This window comes from Patella vulgata, chromosome 6, assembly GCF_932274485.2.
Source record: "Patella vulgata chromosome 6, xgPatVulg1.2, whole genome shotgun sequence".
NCBI classification, from domain to species: Eukaryota; Metazoa; Mollusca; class Gastropoda; family Patellidae; genus Patella; species Patella vulgata.
The window spans coordinates 62546896-62568276 of NC_065884.2; the positions used below are offsets into that span (position 1 = coordinate 62546896).

Sequence of the window (21381 nt, forward strand, 5' to 3'; positions counted from 1 at the left end):
TCTCTTTATAATCACAGCAGAGATGACTTTCAGGGATGGTGCCTACCAGAATAGCAAGGAAAGTATGTCTAGTCATTAGGGCAGTGCAAAAAATTGAGGACCACATATTGGCATGTATGTGGAAATGCACATTTAACCACAGAAATGAAATGGGGTTTAACATCCTACTTTTCTGCATCGACAGGTATATGTCATTCATTTTGCAGTGATGGAAATTTTACCCTGACAGTGGCGCTACAGACTTCTCTTATTTCAAATTCTAATTGTCAAGAGTTCTTTTATGTGCATGCCAATCACTACAAGGGGTCTTGATTTTTCATCCTATGATCCAACCTACACAAATGACCGGGGGAAACCATGCAGGAAAATCCTGATGAACTTTCTCAGCCAACACCTGGGTCGGTATCAAACACAGGACCTCCAGTTTAGCAAAACTACATCTTACGCACTGAGCCACAGAAGAAGGTTTTACCCCATTTTATTTCCAGCCCGATTTCCCTCTTGTCAGTGGTGCATGTAGGAGGATCTGGCATGGAGAGAGAAATGATGGTGCCAACGTCCACTTCACACAAATTAGGTAATTTCGGGACTAACACATGGTTCAATTTTATTTCAATAATTCGCTTGCGCATAGGGGTCTTTAGCAGTGGGAGGAAACCGGAGAAAAACCACCAAGTTGGACAGGCGATCCTGCTCCTTGTCACTATCCTACTCCTTGTCACCTACAACCGGGGAATCAAAACCATGCCAGTTGACTCAATGACAAACCTTATGAAACAGCGCGCACGTGCTAACCATTCGGCCATCCAACCCCGCCTGGGCATGGAGAAGTTCCCAGTCATTTGGATGGCATGAAAAACTAGGTTCCATGTTATCTATAGCCCAGGGGTTGCAGAAAAGATACCAAAAAAAAATTAATCAATATAAAATGTAAAAGATGATTTTATTATGAAGTTAATAAAACTATATGATAACAATACAGGTTTCTTCATTTATAAACAACTCTTTTCCAAAACCTAATAACCACCATTCAGGCCTTAGCCTTTTATAACTCATTTTTTTATATTTCTTCTTGTACCTGTCTCGGATATTTAAGGTACAATTTAGGCCAAAAAAAAAGTAACTTTTAGTTTGTTTTTTTTGGTTAAAACTTAAAAAAAAAGCCTTAAAGAGGAGCAAACAAGGACCTTTTGTATTTTAAGTTACCCGCCCCTCAAAAAAACAAAACCCAAGAAACAAAGTTGATAAGCATTCCCACAGAACATGTTCAAACCAATGTGGCCTATGAGTTTAGAAGGTAAAAATTAAATTTTATTTAGCTCTTGTTTTATTGAATGAAAACTTAATGGTCTTTTTACGAAAACCTGAAATGGATATGGCGTTTTAGAAAATAGCTCTTTACATATGTATTAGATGATGTATTCAATACTTTCTGGTTATATACAACAGATTAAAACAGATATACGATAATACCGTAAATAGCTATGTTTATGAAAATATGTTTCCGTTAGATGCCCTTTAATACCTGAAAATAAATAACAGATTAATTTTGCACCACGATTTAGGTTTTTCTTTTATTTATATTAAAGTTTGGACTTTGTACAAAACATAGTTTTTCTATAATCTTTATCAACACTGTTTCATATTTATCTTTTAAGTTAGAAGTTCTGACACTCTGATTTACAGATTTGATGTGGTGGTCAACAGGGTTCGAAACAGACAGATATAATATCCACAGCCTTCCATTTTTCAAAATTTTCTCGGGTTAGTTATACCCTCAGGCCCCAGTTGTGTGCTTTTCACACCTTTGCCACTTACAAATTGTCACTGCTACATTTAAATATAAAGATCTTAAATTTTTGCTCCCCCCTCCCCAACCCTGCTGAAAGTTCTGGATTTGTCCCTGATTGTTTATTTGATTATTTCCATCACAGAATATTTTAATGCCATTTGCTGGATTATTATATTACAATCAAAATATTTATTTACAAAAAGTCTTACCACAGCTAGATATTTTGTAATAATCTTTTGTCACTCATTATACAAAATAGGGATAGGGGTTGAGTTAATAGGGGAAGGGTTTGAGTTAACAGGGAAAGAGGTTAAGTTAATAGGGAAAGGGGTTGAGCTAATAGGGAAAGACGTTGAGTTAATAGGGAAAGACGTTGAGTTAATAGGGGAATTATAAATATATTTATACATATTTACAGGTTAGTACAACAATTTTAAAAAAAACTAATAAGTGTATAAAAACACCAATAGGGAATCCCAGATATGGTTATGATTAAAAAAAAAACAAAAAAAAAAACGTATTTGTATCATAAACAAGATATACACATGATCAAATTAATCACAAAAAATAACTCAACCCTTTAGCATTTGGCCTGCCTAAGACTCCTTCTACCTTTTAGTGCTTCAAATTTACTGAATCATTTGCATAGATGTGAACGATTAACGACCTAGCAGTCATGTTGTATTGTGTCATATCATGTACAAGCATGAGATTAAAACCATAAAACTGGTATCAATGACACAGACCTTATGATCTGAAGCTGGCATGAAAAAAAAACCTAACAACTTTTCTCTGATTTATTTTCAAGGACCTGAGTTAGTCTTTATTTACATGTACCAAGTGCTAAAGGGTAAAATTAAAATAATCAAAAACAATATAATTATAAATCTGTTACAATTTATCAGCAGTGATTCTTTTAAAACAAATGTTGAATGTAATTGCCTTCTAGGTTTTTTTGCATCACGTAAACCGCATCCATACAGCAGTAAATAAGGTCACACATCAGCAGTAAAAAAAATAATTCCACACATAGGTCGTTATGTATATGAGCTTATATCACAGATTATATATATATATATAACACCCTTTTCAAATCGTTTTCACTGGAAAACTGCACGCTATCTATCCACTATACTAATTTGTACAACAATTTTGTAATAAATAAAATAATGAGCCTGGAAACCAGGTACCTGTCCTGGACATTGTCTGGAAAAAATTTAGACTTTGTCAGTCATAATCCCTTGGGTATCTGTCATTTTGTCCAGCACAGATTTGTCTTTTATCAATACGTCCCGCACAAAGCTCAAATTGTTAAATGCTAGTTCGTTAAATCCCTATTTCCAGGCACGCAGTAAATAAAATATCAAATTGATATGTTTCAACTTTGGTACACTTATTATTTCCTAAGATATAAAACACAACACACATACACTTTTAAAATATTCATAAATACTTCTATTTAGTTTTCAACTTGCACATTCTCTAAAACATCACTCTCTTGAAAACGCATAAATAGCTCACTTTAGTAGCGACCAACCCAGAAACTTGATGTATCCACTGATATTCATATATTTTCTCTGGTGTTCATTAATTTCTAATTAGCTTCGACAGGATGGGTTCTAGCTTGGTTATATATGCCGGTCATGACCACTTGAGATAAAAAATGACCGAAATGTCTCTGGATTCACTGGTCAATTTAAACTAGCATATTTTTCAAAAAACATTTTCAAACATGGCTAACATCGACCTCTGTCATGTAACTGCACAGAATCACCAGTAGATAATTTATACTTCTATTCCAAACCTACACGATAATAGGATTTTTATCCACGTTTAAAAATAAATAATACATGTTGACATGTTCCAAGAATTATATTCCCTACAAGCAGCATTTCAGTATCACAATTCAAATTTTGGCACATCACAAACAAATAAAAAATGCACCAGAATAACCAAGACTTTTGTTGTACTTTTTATGTAATCCACCAGCTGTTCTATATATTGAGATGATTTTAATTCACAATATAATATACTTAAATTGATGAGGGCACCTTAGACCACCCTTTACCTTACACAGTTGTGGCTCCACATGAACTAGTAAATGATTTTTTGATACAGAAAGCTATTCTCATATCTCGGGTGTGAGAAGGTCCAAGGAACATCAAACATTTTTCAGCATGCGAGGTTGTTCATTTAATGGCAATTCAGAATGATTTCATCAGTGGAGGTAGTTGACTTGTTATTTTCTGGAAGGTGGTTTCTTTATGATAAACGGATGAGACAATAATTCAGTCGCTGATGGTCGATCATTTTGATCACTAAAATAAAAAAATAAAAATATTTTACATAAAGTTAACAAGGAGCCAGAGTTGCGCTGGCTCACTATAATCAAGAGGTCCCAGGGGTTTGATCCCGGTGTAGTTGGCCCAAAAAGTTTCTCAGGATATTTCAGTCTGATTTTCTCATGTCAGTGGTGCACGATGGTGGACATAGCATGGAAAAAGTGTATAGTCCTTCTGATGGAATTAAAAGCCAAGGTCTAGCCATGTAAAATAAATCTTGACAGTTAGTATTTGATGAAGGGTAGGCAGAAACACCCATGTCCGAGCAAAATCTCCATTACATAGCAGCAAACTGCATGTCTTATACAGTTTTCATTAGCATGGTTGGTGTAGAAACATAGAAAATTAAAACATTTTTCATTTTATTTCAAACTTACCGAGTTAGACAATCACTAACAAACTTTCTGGCTAGAAGAGAAAATGTTTCTGCTAATTCAGGCACTGGTCGATTAGAACCAATTGCAAAAATGGCAGCCATAGGGTTCATATTAGACCTGAAACGATTAAACTACAATTAAGTCATTTACAAATAAATTTAAACCTTTGAAAATTCACGGACTAGAAACTGAGTCACATTGAATTCTGTCTTGTAACAGCTCTGTCAAATGAAATAGTGTAATTAGACACAGCAAATATGTTTCAGCAGATTTCAGCTATCATGATCCCCGTACCAGGTCGCGATAAATTTCAAGAAAATAACCTGTTTACATTAGTCTACAATAACCTGCCTCGGAACCATGCCAGTTACGCTAAATGTGGAACCCTTCACAGAAAAGTTAATTTCAGTTCCTATGCAAACTACCCGAATGAAAACAATTATGGTGGTAGATTTAGTTAGGGCAGCCATTTTGACAGACCTGTTGAGATAATTAAATTCAATGATTCATACATAAAGTAGGCTATTATTAGTAAGAAAATAATATTACCATGGAGGTTTTCTGGTGGCCATCTCAAATACAGTACAACCAATACTCCTGTTAAAATAACAATAATACATCATCAAATTTACCATAGCAACAATCAATCAAATTTAACACAGCAACAATCAATCAAATTTAACATAGCAACAGGCAATCAATCAAATGTGCCATAGCAACAGAGAATCAAATTTATCATGGCAAAAGAGAATCTAATTTATCATAGCAACACACAATCAAATTTATCATTGCAACAGAGAATCAGTCAGATTTTTCATAGCAACAGGTAATCAAATTTATCATAGCAACAAAACATCAATCAAATTTTGCATAACAAGTAAAATCAGAACAATCGTTGCTCTACAAAGCAAAACATTTGATGCTCTACAACTCAAGTAAAAGCAGAACAACATTTTTTTCCTATACAACTCTAGTAAAGCAAACAACTGTTGCTCAACAAAATAAAGAAATAGAAGAACAACTGTTGCTCTACAACTCAAGGTACTCACCAAATGTCAGATTTTTTCCCATGACCAGTTTCACTGACAACTTCAGGTGCCATCCAATATGGAGTTCCTTTCATGGATTTGAGAATCTGTGATTGGCTCATACTTAGGTTAAAGCACAGACGTTTGGCACATCCAAAATCAATGAGTTTAATTATACCATTTGGCATCAGCATCACATTACCTCCCTTTATATCTCTGTAAGACAAAACAACTATTATAAAATATAGTCAGAAATGAAATGAAATAACGTTCTACTGTTCTGCTCCGAACTGGGCTAATGAAGATGGGCATACACCATACAATGTGCTATGAGGGAAATTTTGCCCAGACAGCGGCACTACGGCCTACTCTTATATCGAATTCCAACTTTACGTGCACGCCAATGTGTACACGGTGCCTGGATTTTTCGTCCCATCCGAACGACTAGACAGCTGACGTTGTCAGGCCCTCCGTCCTGCAACACTGACAAGGGGCAACCACGCCGGAAAATCTGGATGAACTTTCTCGGCCAATGCAGGGATCGAACAACTGACCTCCAGGCTAGCGAGCCAGCGTCTTTCCCACTTAGCCACCGTGATCCCCTAAATATAGTCAGAAATAGAGTTTAACGCAGTGGTGAGCAGAGAGTAGGGGTAGAGAGGGTGATGGCCCCTGGGATATATCCAATCAAAGAGTGAAATAAAAAAAATTAAAATTTAAATTATCTGTTAACTTTGTTACATTTCTCGCACTGTTGGCATCAGGTATCTACCCTTTACACGTCATTGGTTTAACATAGACTAAACACAAACTTGGTCATTTAGGGGATATTCTCATTTTAATTACGCAGTTAGCTGTTTATCTTCACATTGTAATTCTATATCATTACAGTTTCCTTCACCGAAATGTACCACTAAACCCACAATCTATTCCGTGGGCAGAGAACTTGGTACACTCATCAAAAACCTACCTATGAATAACCTCGTTGTTATGGAGATATTCAACACCTTCTAGAATCTGTTTGGTGTATCGACGAAACACTGACTCCTCCAACGCTCCAAACCGACCAAGAACATTAGCCAGCGATCCACCAGGGACAAACTGCATGAATATACTGACGATGCTATCTTCAAAACTCGTGCCAAGATATCCAACGATGTTCTGATGTTTGAGATTCTTTAAGAGTTCAACTTCCTCCTGGACTTTCTCGTACTCCCTCTGAGCTTTTTCATGATCCATGGAATTGAGTTCAATTTGTTTAACAGCGATCAACTCCCCTTCATTTGTTAAACCACAAAACACCTAAAATAAAAAGGAAATGAAATTGTATCGAAACATTCTACTTTTCTGCAACCAACAGGCTAATGAAGACAGAATATACCATGCAGTGCATGAGGCATATTCCTGAAGCAATGGCCCGAGAAATCCCTCTCCGGCCATTGCTATTCTTCCCGTTCAATCAAATCTATCCCCAAGCACAGTAACATGACAGCCCTTCTTTTAATCAGGGGCCTTCCCTAAAACTTTGGACAGTGATTTAAGGTATTAAAAACAGTGAAAGTATTGTTCGACTCAAAACAGTATTGTTTACATTATATCCGTGCTGATAGCCTCGTTTTTCACACAATTATTCTGCTATGCACTGGTTAATTGGGCATAATAAAATCGTGAGTCATTAAGTAACATTATGTAAACATATTTGGTCCAATTTGGAGCTCTGTTTGGTATTGTTACGCAGTTAGCTATTGGTTGTTAATCGGACTATTGACCAGTCATAATTTAGAACAAGAATTTGCCTTCTTTACAGCAGTGAGTAGTGGGATTAGCTCTAATCAAACGAAACACTGCGAGGAGTATGTGCAGGAGAAAACTTTGCAAGGGGTTCTTTTACGTTGATACCAACATGTACAAGGTATCCTAACCTCCAGATTGTTACGGCCAACCTGAACTTAAAAAGATGTATGAAATAATGTGAGCACTCATTTTAGGTTAGGAAGCTATTCGACTCCCATGTTCCTGAAGCAACGACTGTGATTTTTTACAACATCTAGACGTTGCTAGATTGCTGTACAATTCCCAAACTTATAGCTATGATATCTTCTTTTATTGCAGACATGTGAACAGTGGCGTCCAATCAGAGGTTGTGACTCAAACACGCTCCAATCAAACATAGCGACCTCCACGTAAACCTTGACATTGAACGAACCTTGAACATTGCAACTTGATTATCACAAGTAGACATTTTAGCTGGAAAGTGCGAGACTTAGTATTCGGGATGATCAAGGAATCTGATCAGCTCACAAGCTGGGTGAATACCCAATCGAAATTAGTGCCAAAATATGCAGGGTATTACGCGAAGGCCTTGATAAGATGTACAGAGTTATAGCGAGATCAAGCCTTCTATTAGAGATGGCCGATTCTGTGCCGTGTACAATTTTAAGATTGAAAATACTCATTATCTAACTTACTCAAGGTTTTGATGTAATAAAACTATACATCAAGTTTTATAACTGCCACTCAAATAGAATCAGAGTTATCATGTTCCAAAGCATCAACATACAAATTGCTTAAACCCAGTCAATATATTCACCTGAGAAATATCTATACCAAGTATGAATATTTTACCCCAATGAGAAGTAGAGTTATGGTGTTTCGAAGCATGTAATAGACAGATGGATGAATCCATTTTAATAGTGCCATATAGTTTCTCCACAAGGTGGGGACAATTACATAATATGTAAATCTTACCACTCCAAATGCTCCTTTTCCTAAAACATTGCCTTTTTTCCACTGGATAGTCTCATCTATAGTCGAGGTTAAACTGTCACTTGTACAAGCTGAACTGGCACCACTTCCTCTTCTCTGGGATAAATGGCTGATCTAAAAAAATAACAAATTTCATACAGCAACCAGGATAATTTAGACAGGCATATACCATACTGTGTTATTTGAAGGGTTTAACGTCCACACGACACAAACAAGGTTATTTTGGGACTAACATATGGTTAATTTTTATTTCAATAATTCACATGCGCGTTGGGGTCTTTAGCAGTGGGACGTAACCAGAGGACCCAGAGAAAACTCATGAGGTTGGACAGGCGATCCTACTCCTTGTCATGTACAACCGGGTTATCGAAACCAAATGAGTTAGGAAATTGGAATAAGGGATAAATAGATATTTTATTTTAAAATATGTTTCGGTCAGGTTTTTCTGTTTAATTCAGGGAGCCACGGTGGCTAAGTGGGTAAGACGCTGGCTCGCTAGCCTGGAGGTCACGCGTTTAATCCCTGCACTGGTCGAGAAAGTTCATCAATATTTTCCAGCGTGGTTTCCCCTTGTCAGTGGTGCAAGATGGAGGGCTTAACAAGGACAGCTGTCTAGTTGTCTGGACGGGATGAAAAACCGAGGTCCCGTGCACAGATTAGCGTGCATGTAAAATATCCATTGGCAGTTGGAATTTGATATAAGAGAAGGCTGTACTGCCGCTGTCCGTGCAAAATTTTGTACATAGCACACGACATGCTGTCTGTCTGCTTTCATTAGCCCAGTCGGAGAAGACCGGTAGGACGTTAAACCTCATTTCATTCCGTTTCTCTTTAATTCATGTCTATTTTAGAAAAGTCCTACCTGATTAGAATTGTTCGCATCTTCTTTAATAACATGAACAAGAGACTGGACGAGCATTTCCGCATCAACTACTTCATGTAACTGTTCTAAAACTGCATCTTCTGGCGATTTCTTTTCCGACGATCGTCTTGGATCCTGTAGATAAATTTTATTTTAATTACAAAAGTACCAGAGAGGTGGTATCAAGTGTTCTAGAATTGAAGGAAAACAATTAAAAAGTTGTAGGCCTAGTGGACTGAAATGGGCTTTAGAGTCTTGTAAAAACAATACTTTGAGACTGACATTCATTAATGTTTTTAAATTTTGCTTTTACAGCGGCGCTACAGCCTTTTCCCTTCTAGAAATAAGTATGGGCTGTGTTATATGGCCTTATTTGACTGGCATCCTACGATAATATGATAATAAGTATGGGCTGTTATACATGGCCCTCGGCCCTGCACCACTGACAAGGGGGAGTCAATGCTAGAAAATCCAGATAAACATTCTTGACCAACCCAAGGAGCGAACATAGGACCTCCAGGTTATTGAGCCAATGTCTCTCTCACTGAGCCACCATGGCTCTCGAAAAAGTTAGTATCATATTGGAGTTAATAAACGTCCGGGCACTTAAAACAAGTATGCTTATTATGAAGGCTCAATAACTTGCTTAAATAATTGTTGTCATTCAATTCCAGAAAATGTGGGTGAAGCTTAGCATATTTACAAGAGGAAGGTCTTTCTGAAAAATGAAAGATCTATGTCTAAATACCAAACTATGTATGCCTACCATTCTTAATTCTTTCATTCTTGGACTGACTGGTTTGAGTTCTTGGAAACGACCGTGACCTCTGATCCCTGGAGATAAAGCGCGACCGGAAGGAGGCTTCCGAAGGCTTGAGTCTGGTTGTATGGAGGGATAGTCTCGTCGCCCAGACCGTTTACTAGTTGATCTAAAAGATCCACCAGCATGCAGTTCAAGATTACCAAATGTTCGAACAACCTGAAAAGCAAAGGAAAACTTTAATAAATTAAAAACAAATCTAAAATCAAAACACTTAAATGCATCTCACCTTGACAACAGCATTACTTTTGCCAATGAATTAAATCACTGTGCATATAGTGACTAACCTTTACGGTCTGAAAGTACTGCTCCCTCTCGGGCATAATAACCCCGGTATTTTGGAGCTTTATAACTTCAGGCCGTTTGGGGGGTTTCTTTTCGGTAAAATGTCTGACAAGAAAAAATTTGAAATCCCATCACTGGTTTGTAGGCTTTATAGGGATAAGTAGTTTCTGGAAGTTTTGGGTCTTTATGGGGAGAATTAGTTTCCGGCAGTTTGGGGGCTTTATAGGGAGCAGTAGTTTCCAGCAGTTTTGCGGCTTTATACTTATAGGGAGCAGTAGTTTTGGGCCAACTGGATGCTTTACAGGGATCTGTAGCTCATGTGGTTTTGAGAATTTATTGGGAAAAACAGTTTGGGGCCATTTTGAGGATATAGTTCAGGCTAGGGAGGGGGCCCAGGAAACCCCCCACCCCCACCCCCCCTGCAAAAAGTTTCGACACCCTTGTGAAAAAATTGTTGCCAATAGATATATATTGTTCGTCAATTTTACAGCACCCCTGAGAACACTTCCCGGCCCCCTCGTTGCTCTGAGCTAGTTATGGTCCTGCTCTAGTTTCTGGCTGTTCTGGGAATATATAGGGAGCAGTAGTTTCCTGCAGCTTTGGGAATTTATAGGAAGCTAATGCTAATGACTTAATTGATTACACTTTTCACGAAAACCAAATCCACTTCATGTGATACTCACCTTTGCTAACTCTTTGGCTTCTGCTCGCACATTAACTTCATCATTAAACTTTGAACCTTCATCATCTGCTTGAGAAGTGACCTTGATCTTTGGTGGGGTTACCTCGATGATAGATTCATCTGAACCATCATCATCATCACTTTCAGCACATTTAGCATGAAAACCAGCAACAGGTTTCCGAAGTTCGCGCAATATTCGTGCATCAACATCTGTTAAAGTGCTGTTGGTAGATCTAATCGACTTGTTGGATTTCAGTGTAGAGTTCAAGGATGATGAGGTCAGGTTTAATATTTCGTCAATAACCTCGTTAATATTTTCTTCATTTTCATCTGATTCTGGTGAAACACAACCAGATCTGCTGTTGCGATCATTTGTTGTATACTCCTTAAATTTTGACTGAGATTCATATTGATTACCCTCTAAATGACCTTCACCTTGTTGTGCAGAGTTTATACAGTTTTTTGATCTAACATCCCTATTTGCTTGGTTTCCTGGGCTAATATCTTCAGTTATAGCTTCATAAAAGTTTGCTTTGGGTTTTGTTACCAAGGAACCTAACGAATTCCCAGGAGATTCTGGAATTGGAGTCATTTTGTTCCTCAGTATTTCTCTGTGAAGGGACGCTGTTATTTCATTATATCCATCTGAATTGAAATCGTCATGGTTGCTGTCCGAAAAGATTGGTGGAAATTTTACTTCAGGTGATTCATCTTCATATTTGACCTCACAGTATCTGGGGAGAATGACAGGTGTTAAAGGTGAAGGACATGGAGACGGTAACAGATCACGTTCTGTATTGATATCAGGATCATCGTAAATGTCTGACACATCCGAATCGGAACCAATGAAAGTAGCCACTTTAACATCAGAGTTGTCAATGCAACCAGTGGCTAACTGCCAACCAATCCCAGAAATCAATGCTACATCATGTTTAGCAGCATGGTCAGCTAAACTTGTACCCTTTTTGCTGCGCTTCGCCGACTTGACTCTCTTTGGAACTCGGCCACTTTTAGGACGAACTTGATCAGTGTTATTTGAAGTTTTACATTTCCCACCTTTTTTCTTGCCAGCAGAAGTCTGTCGACTAGAAGCTGACGACGGTGCCCTGGGTTTTCTTGCACTCTTTATAGGTTTTGCTTTGGTTTGGGTCTTATTTTTTACTGTGGCATCCTTTTTAGATTTTGCGATTGAATAGTCAGGTTTCTTTTCAGAAACACGATTCAGATTTTCTGCATCCTCGTTGTTATGAGCAACAAAATTTTCAAATGGATTAACGATCACAGGTGTGTGCATTTCTGCGAGAAAATCGTTCAGATTCTGTTGCGATAAATTCACTTTTGGCTCTTCACCGGGAACAGATATACGAACAAGAGGTTCTTTGGGTTCTAAATGCTTCTTCTTGTGGGAAGATTTGGGTATATGAGATTCAGATTTGGAGGTTTTTAAACCGGAAGATTCTTCATGGGCATTAATGCTTGAGCTGGAAGAAGATTTCCTTAATTCTGTTTTTATTTTTACACTTTTATCTGGAGTTGGAGTACTGGATTCAGATAAGGTCACTTGAATTCCACTGATGGTACAAGATCGAGCAGAGTTTTTATTGTTCGTACTAGCACTAGTCTTTGGCATCAAATGTGATTTCTGAACAGAAATCATTTTTGCAGGTGATGCAGATCGTTTAGGCGGTGGTACACTCGACTGGGATCCTGCAGAGTTTATTCTATACTTCTGTGAACATCCTGCTTTTGAGGAGTTCCCTGAAGCAGCAGAGGAACTCCCTGAAGCTGCAGAAGACTTCCTTGAGACGGCAGCTGAACTCCCAGAAGCAGCAGTAGTAGCTGCTGATGGCACAGTAATAACTGCATCTTTTCTGGGAGTTTTAGGAGTTTGAATGCTGGTCAAGCTCTGAGATATCATTTGAGGATTTCTACTTTTACCCTGATTTATTTGTACTTTAGAAGTTTGTTGGAAATCTGAAGATTCTTTAACATTTGAAGCAGTCTTTATACCCATAACTTTTAACAAAGATGAGACTTTCTTAGCAGGAATTTTGTTTTTAGTTGGACAAGAAACACTGGGTTTTGATGATTGTTGAACACTAGTTGGCTTCGGACAGTCAGTTTTAACAGATGGGTTTGAGTTAGTGTTTTGGTTTTTAAGGGTTTGGAGTTGACTGTCTTTAACTGATTTTGCAACTACTGAAACTGGTTTGAAAGAACTTGAGTTGGATTTATCGCGATTACTGCTCTCTACTACATTTTCATTTTGATGGCTATTATCATTTTGGGTTTCCGAAGCTTTATTTTTCTCTACATCAACAGCTGTTTTAGCTTTATCACCATTTTTGAAACTTTGGTCAGAATTTGAAGAATTTACAGACTTAGAACTCACAGCAGACACATTACGATTTCTTACTACCGCCTCCCCAACATTACCGACAACAGATGACACATTTGTTTTACATGATGCAGCACTAATGGTTGAATTAACAGATTTTGATGAAACAGCAGACATGCTTCTTGTTTTAGCAGACGTCACACTCGGAGTGGTGCACGATTCAGGTGAAACAATCTGAGTCTTAAAAGAAACTTTGAAATCTTTTGATTGTGGTTTTGATTTTGGATTATCAGTTAAATTTTTATCTGAGTTGCTGTTTTCATCAGTTTTATTTTTCACAGTAAGATCTTTTGCTCCGCTTTGAAATTTTTTTGTCTTTTTGGCATCACTGACACAGTTTTTGTTTGCTTTTGAAGATTTTTCAGCATCACTGTCCACAGTTTTCACCTGGGGCTTTGTTACCTGTTTTTTGGAGACATTTGTTTGCGCTCCTTTCAAATTCATGGCACTGCTATTTTTGTTACTCATTTCACACTTTTTATTACTATTCTTATTCACATCACATATATCATTTTTTTTATTGTCGTTTTCATCTATGTTTTTTAAATCATTGTTTCGTTCATTTATAACATTCGAAGTTTGTGATTCAAGTTTATGCGCAACATTTGTATCAACACTTCTTTCACATTCAGCAACACTACTGGAATTACCCACAGAATTGTTCACATTGTCCCTTTTTGGCATTTGACCCTTTACTCTCCTCATTGAAAGACGCTGTACACTAAAAATTTCTTTATTCTGATTGGCTGCTCTTAGTCCTTGCGTGAAACTCTGACTACGCTTGACAGGTTTTCCTCCACTACTTATGCCGTTGGTGCGAACGTCTATTCCAGGAAGCTTGCTTGAAACAGATAGTCCAGTCTTAATACCTGTATCTCGTGGAGATGATGCTAAACTGCTGCCACTGGATAATGGATCGCTTCCCGATGACTGCATCATCGGATCTCTTGTGCGACTTTCCTCCAGAACAAATTCTTCTTTAAGTAAAGAACGATTGCGTAGTAATTCTGCAGCCATTATTAATCTGAGCGATCCGGCCCGACTCAATGGTACATCTTCTTCATCTGACCTTGGTGATGAATCCTGGAAGTATAAATATGATTTCTACAAAATTCAGTACTTGCTCTGTAATCTCTTAACAGCTGTTCATTAACCAGCTGTCATATAATGTCCATCAACCAACTGTATTGGTTTGTCCATTAACAAACTGTAATGGCATTTTCATTAACCAGCTGTCATATAATGTCCATTAACCAACTGTAATGGCATGCCCATTAACCAGTCATCATGGAATTTCCATTAACCAGTCATCACAGAATGTCCATAATGAGTGTAGAATGTTCTCACAACCAGTCAAAGCAGGTATGGGATCAGCACATGGTATATCCGTATTACACATGATAGGATCTATATGTGTGGAAGAAAATCTCAAATTCAAAGAAAATCCATCGGAAAGTTCTACTTAATTAATAAAGAATGGAATATGTCATGCAATTTTCTATTAAGGACATTTTCCCTGGACAGCAGCCTTTCCATTACTCTTCATCAAACCCCAACTATCAAGGATTCTTTTATGCACACACCAATATGCTTTAGGGACCATGCAAATGATTAGAGGGTGTTCCTTGCCACAGCTTTCATGATGCGACACTAATAATAATATGGGGAAACTAAAGCTGGGAAATCCCAAGGAGCACTGGGACCAAACCCGGGATCCCCTTGTAAATGAGTTAGGGCCTTACTGACCCACAAAATCCAGAGAAAATAAATCACATTAACCATACTTCTAATAGAGAGGTAATACCCAGTATTGTCATATCAATGATCACACATACCTTTGAACCGTTTCCACCTGCTTCCACATCAACCAGTTTAGCATCAAGAAAACTGTACGATCTCTGAGATATACAAATTGGTGTTGACATCTGTTGTCTACCTGTTGTCTGGTGTCTGCTGGTATCTACGAAATATACAAATAACAAAATCAAAAGTGTAAATTTCAATTTTGTTTTATGATTTAAAATACTTGATATGTCTATTTCTTTCTCACTATATTCGGTATAGGAACCATTTTTTGTCCCATAGTTGTGACATACATAAGGCAAGGTATGACTACTATCTGGAACACATAATGCTACTGAGAGAGAGAGAGAGAGTGAGAGAGAGAGAGAGAGCTAACATATGGTTCAATTTTATTTTAAGGAGAAAACCGGAGGACCCAGAGAAAACCCACAAGGTTAGTCAGACCACCCTACTCTTTGTCATATTCAAGCAGGGAATCAAAACCACGCCTCTTGACTTAATGATAGACCTTGTGATTTCACACTCATGCATTAAACCACTAGAACACCAAACTCCCACTAATCAGAAAGGCTACAGTATATAAAATAAGGCGAACACACTGATAAGGAGTAACCATGATGGAAAATCCTGATGAACTCAATATAAATTTGACTTTTGCATGTATTAAAGCTTACCAAGATAGCTGACTGTTGCTTTTTGGCAAGTTCGAGGACTAAGGGATTCTGGGATTGTGGTTGGAATATTTAGAACAGTTATTTCGCGGTCTAGAGGTGTACGAAGCACACGTGACTGTGCTCCACTAAAAACATCATCATCTGTTTCTTCATTAAATTGTGTAGTAGAATCAGACTCAATTCGTCCTTGAAAAATAAAAATAATACAACATGCATGTTTTTAGTTCAGTGATTATCAAACAGCAAGCTTTTGGCTCTGAGGGAAGAATTTCAAATCTAAGGTGAGGAATTTTAGTCAGGGGAGGAAATGGGATGAAATGTTACCCAAAAAAGGAATGTGGGAGAAATTTTAGCCAAAGGAGGAATTAACCTGGGAAGGAATTTGGGAGGAATTTTAGCCAGGAGAGGAATTTGGGAGGAATTTTAGGCTAAAACTTATGACCCGAAAAATATGGTAATTTTGGAGGAATTTGAAACTGTACCGATCGGCAGTATAGTCGGTACACTTTCATTCTATCGTATTACAACATCACTTAATTTTGTAGTATTATTACTGATACAAATTTGAATACCGTACGGAAATTAAATATGAAAAATAACGAAGTGCACCTATTTTTTTATTACGTACGAATTTTAATATTTTGTTGGCATGTGATTTTTGTGTGTGGTCTAAAAACTGCCTGCTTAAATAACGATAAGAGTGATGTCCCTTTATTTTTGGTAACAATGTCCAACAAGAAAAATTTTGAAATCCCTTTACTGATTTTTAGCCAGGAGAGGAATTTGGGAGGAATTTTAGCCAGGAGAGGAATTAGGGGATGAATTTTAGCCAAAGGAGGAATTGTGGTCATACAAATACACAGTTTCAATAAAACATAATTTTCTTTTGACACTTTTAACCTGGCAAGACAAACTTGGTAAACCCAATCATAATCTCAACTGGTAATATGCAAAATTAGGATGAAAATGCAAGGGAGGAGAGAGAGAGAAATGGGGTTTAACGTCCACTCAAATGCAAGGGAGGAGAATTTCGCTCAGACAGTGGCGTTTCCACCTTACTCTTCTTGAATTCTGTCAAAGGTTCTTTTACGTACTGTTTCTCGAAATCTTAACTAAAGATAAAATTCAAATTTTAGTTGATACTTCAATTTTGATTGGCTAAGCACTAAAATCAATTTAATATTATCCAATAAAATTACTAAAATTTGGATTTTATCTTAGTTAAAATTTAGTGAAACAGGCCCCAGGTGTTACACTTGGCATGTGGGAACCATGCTTGATTACGACCAAAGTTCTTCTAACCGACAAAAAGACTTGAACCTGGGCTACTCTAGAGAGTACAATGCCCCAATTGCTCAACTATCCATGAACACCAACATGATGATAAAACATACTGACCTCTTCTAAGGGAGATAATATTATCATAAGATACAGTTAATTCTGACAGACTCGGAGATGAAAATGGATCGGAATCGCTTCTGTGATGTGATTTACTTCTTTCAAAAGTTGAAGCAGGAGATAATCTGTAATAAATAAATTAAAATATCATAAAAGTCTCTGAAAATGTCAAATTTTCCACAGCTTAATCCACTTTCGACTTCCATTCATAATTTAATCATGAAATGGATAATCAAGACTATGTTTTTTTTATCGTACCGACTTTAGTAATGATGATCGTGGCTAGACCGGAAATTCAATTGCTAAAATATCGGTTCAGAGTGGATCAATGTGACTGAAATTTTCAGCAAATTCCCTTTACATTCTCTAGTTTTTAACTATAATAGTGAGAACTGCCAGCTCTTTATCTCATCACCCATAATGTATCTTTAATTACAAAAAATAAACTCAAAACTTTCAATGTTAGATATGGGTCACTCGTTTTATACTAAATCCTATTTATATCGCCTGAATGTTGACAAATTTTCAAAGCACTGCATCTTTGTAAATACTGAATGGAACTGAACTATTTTTAGATTGATATTTGTTTAAGTGTTTCAACTTCTTTTAAAATATTGTAGTTTGCAAGGGATTGGTCAATCCCTCAAGGGACATTCAAAGGCCAAACAATATTTTACATATTGTGGCTATTGAGCTAGCACCTTATTCACTGTGGAGAGAGAGAGATGAGGTTTAACATCCACTTGACACAAACTAGCTAAATTCGGGACTAACACATGGTTCAATTTTATTTCAATAATTTGCTTGCTCACAAGGGTCTTTAGCAGTGGGAGGAAACCAGAGGACTCGACCAAAACCACAAAGTTGGACAGGCGACCCAACTCCATTGTCATGAGCGGGGAATTGGAACCATGTCACTTGCCTCAATGACCTTCTGATCCAAAACGCATGTGTTAACCATTCAGCCCCCCCCCCCCCGCACCCCCGATCTATGATGTGGACGGTCATACTAGTTTTATGGTTGTCAGTGGTTGGGATAGCTCAACGGTCAAGTTGCTACTGGTCCTAGAGTGAGATAAGGTTGATTTTATTTACCTGTTATTTTGTATACAGAGATCTAGGTCTTCTATTGATGATGTCGTTCCTGTTCTACTTCTACTTGCTGGTGTATATGCTACTAAAATACACAGATAAACAATACAATATATAATTCAGTAATTTTTATCGAAATTATCAGTTGGTCCCCGACTAAGAGAGAGGTATAACAGTATAGCCGGTTCCTTAATCCTGTTCTGAGAATAAAATATTGTATATAAAAAACAAATACCTGACTACAAAAAACTTGACTCAATAACAGACCTTATGATCACTTGATCATCCACCCCTTTTTAAGGATGGGACATGTCGAGAATATCTGACAAACTAGAACTCACCTGATTTCCGTGGTGTAGTGATATTTCTCCCATCTTCTAAAGATCGTCGCACATTTTCTCCTCCCTGTCTGGTTCGTCGACCTTCTGAAAGTTCTGGTGATAAACTCTCGGACGGCGACACACAGCTTTTCGATACTTTTGGTAAGGATTTGGATTTGCAGCCTCCCCTTAATGCATTCAACCGTTTCATCCCTTCTCTGTTAAAATATAACATTTAATATTAAGCCACAATTTAAACAGAGTTGCGTGTGGATCTTGTGTGGTATGTAGACTAGTGTGGTATGCAGATCTCGTAGTATGTGGGTATGTGAATCTAGTGTGGTATGTGGATCTAGTGTGGCATGAAAAAGTAGCACATGGACCTAGTGTGGTATATGGACCTAGTGTGGTACGTGGATATAGTGTGACCATGTGTGTATTACTTACTTGACGTTGGGCATGTGAGTAAAAGTTCCATGATCAATATCTAGCATCATCTGTTCCTCAGCTTTCCGAGCTTTATCAGCATTACTGAGAGTTGTTCCTGATCTTGACATCACTGGTCCTATAAAAAAAAATATAAATTATTACAAATCTCCATTTTATTAAAAAATACATATTCAACATTACTGGTCTATAACAATGTTATTGGTCATATTTCCATAAGATAAAAGAACAAAATAGTACTGTGAAGAATTGATTCAATATGGTGAATTGCAAAAGATCACACACAGTAATTTTGTCACTTACTAGATGTTTGAGCAGGTGTTGTCATGACTACCAAACCCTGAAAAAATTAAATCAACAACATAAAACTCTGACTCAATAAAAAAGAATCTTAAAAAGTAAACGTATTCATCAAATGTTCGGTTACATTTGTGGTTACAGGGCTGTCATCAGTCTAAAATGGCCACCTGTGGAAGCTGGCTCGTAGAACAAGATGCCAACTCACTCATTAATCACGAGTTCTCATGTTCGAACCAGGTGTTGTGCCTAACATCTGTACTAGTGTGACCTGAAACTTTATTAAAGCTTAACCGGTCGACGTCATTTTGACTTCATGACGTCAAGTGGTCGGGCTAAATAAAGGCTAAAGTGAAATATTTTGTATGCCTATTTCAATCGACTAATGCCGGATAATTATAAGTGACAGATTGTTTACACCAATCAGTGTCATCGATATAATCCGAGTTGGAATCATTCATAAGCATTTTAAACGACCTTGAGAGTCTTTAACCTTCCTGACATCATTCAATTACGTTTTTTGTCAAAAAATGTTGAACAAAGACATGTTTTTTTTTCTCAATGCCCTTGACAAGACAAGTTCCTGTCTGACACGCATCCATGTCATATCAGTTAAATACGAAACTAAATAACACTTAGCTGTATAACGTTGTGGTGATTATAGTAAGACAATGACCGGTTAAGGGTTAATGAGCTTAGAAATGACTTTTGGACATAATGTATCTTTACTATTTGATAAACAAAATTATTGGTTCACAGGACAAGTCAGGAGCTGTGGGGTTGACAAGTGAAGTTCTGTCTAGTCAATCGAATGGGACAAAAAGAACCCAATCCCTCAACAAACCTACCCCTCAAACTGCTTTAACTTTATCACTTTTTCAAAACAAATGTTCAGATGGGCTTCAAAATACTTACATCAAATATAACTTCTCCTTTCTTCTTCTGGATGGGAGCTTTCTTCTCTTCTCTACTGGGAGCTTTAATAGGAGCCAGATTCGGAGATGATTTTTTTTGTGTCGCTTCTGACCATGCTTCTTTTAATGTTGTTCGCATTTTTTTGCTCTTGGCGAGATCAACAGCCGAGTTACCCTGGTCATCAACTAATGTCACATCAGCACCATTCTCTAGTAAAACTACAGCTGCTCTCTGGTGATCTTTCTGGGACTGTGGAAGAAAAAACATGCACAGGACAACTTTTACTAACTTAATTCAAGAGAAGCATATCTTAGTTTCAGAACTAAATTTTTATCTGTGAAATAATGTTATTTTAACTGAATTATCTATGCTAATATTTGTGACCGTCGTTGGTTTGTCTATCTGTTCAGATTTGGTGGCTACACTAGGGCTGTCCCGGTACTGAATTTTGGTGTATAGGGGTAGCTCGGACCAGGAAGTAACTTAGTCCTGGTGGCACACCCTAGTTTTAGAACTAAATTTTTATCTGTGAAATTATGTTATTTTAACAGAATTATCTATACTAATATTTGTGACTGTCTTTGGTTTGTCTATCTGTTCAGATTTGGTGGCTACACTAGGGCTATCCCGGAACTGAATTTTGGTGTATAGGGGTAGCTTGGGCCGGGCAGTAACATAGTCCTTGTGGCACACCCTAGTTTTAGAACTATATTTTTATCTGTGAAATTATGTGATTTAAAGAAAATTATCTATACTAATATTTGTGACTGTCATTTTTTTGTCTATCTGATCAGATTTGGTGGCTACACTAGGGCTGTCCTGGGGCTGAAATTTGGTGTATGGGGTAGCTCGGACCGAGGAGTGGCACACCTAGTTTTAGAACTAAATTTTTATCTGTGAAATTATGTGATTTAAAGAAAATTATCTATACTAATATTTGTGACTGTCATTTGTTTGTCTATCTGTTCAGATTTGGTGGCTACACTAGGGCTCTCCCGGCACTGAACTTTTGGTGTATAGGGGTAGCTCGGGAGTAACGTAGGCCTGGTGGCAATGGCCTCCCACTTCCGGTTTCAGAGTTAT

At 37.4% G+C, this 21381-nt stretch overlaps 1 protein-coding gene across 1 annotated transcript; it reads right to left on the reverse strand.

Moving 5' to 3' along the window:
- Positions 1 to 1101: 1101 nt before the first annotated feature.
- On the reverse strand, positions 1102 to 19428 carry LOC126825624 (uncharacterized). Its single transcript, XM_050555329.2, has 16 exons — positions 19390 to 19428; positions 19087 to 19204; positions 18661 to 18857; positions 18323 to 18404; positions 17228 to 17352; positions 15830 to 16015; positions 15188 to 15312; positions 10956 to 14435; positions 9934 to 10146; positions 9168 to 9302; positions 8288 to 8419; positions 6510 to 6841; positions 5561 to 5755; positions 5061 to 5108; positions 4512 to 4628; positions 1102 to 4110 (listed from the first exon to the last, which is right to left on the reverse strand). The coding sequence occupies exons 1-16, from the start codon at positions 19412 to 19414 to the stop codon at positions 4032 to 4034; spliced, it is 5589 nt and encodes a 1862-aa protein (XP_050411286.1). The 5' UTR covers positions 19415 to 19428; the 3' UTR covers positions 1102 to 4031.
- Between the last annotated feature and the right edge of the window lie 1953 nt (positions 19429 to 21381).

What these genes read in the sequence shown, in the direction of transcription:
- LOC126825624 (XM_050555329.2), bottom strand. Translation starts at nt 19,414, where the DNA reads ATGACAACACCTGCTCAAACATCTA. An exon ending in AAGCCAAAGAGTTAGCAAAG is followed by an intron (nt 10,147 to 10,955) that starts GTGAGTATCACA and finishes TTTGCTTTTCAG; the next exon opens with GTTGTTCGAACATTTGGTAA. An exon ending in GAATGAAAGAATTAAGAATG is followed by an intron (nt 9,303 to 9,933) that starts GTAGGCATACAT and finishes ATTTATCTACAG; the next exon opens with GATCCAAGACGATCGTCGGA.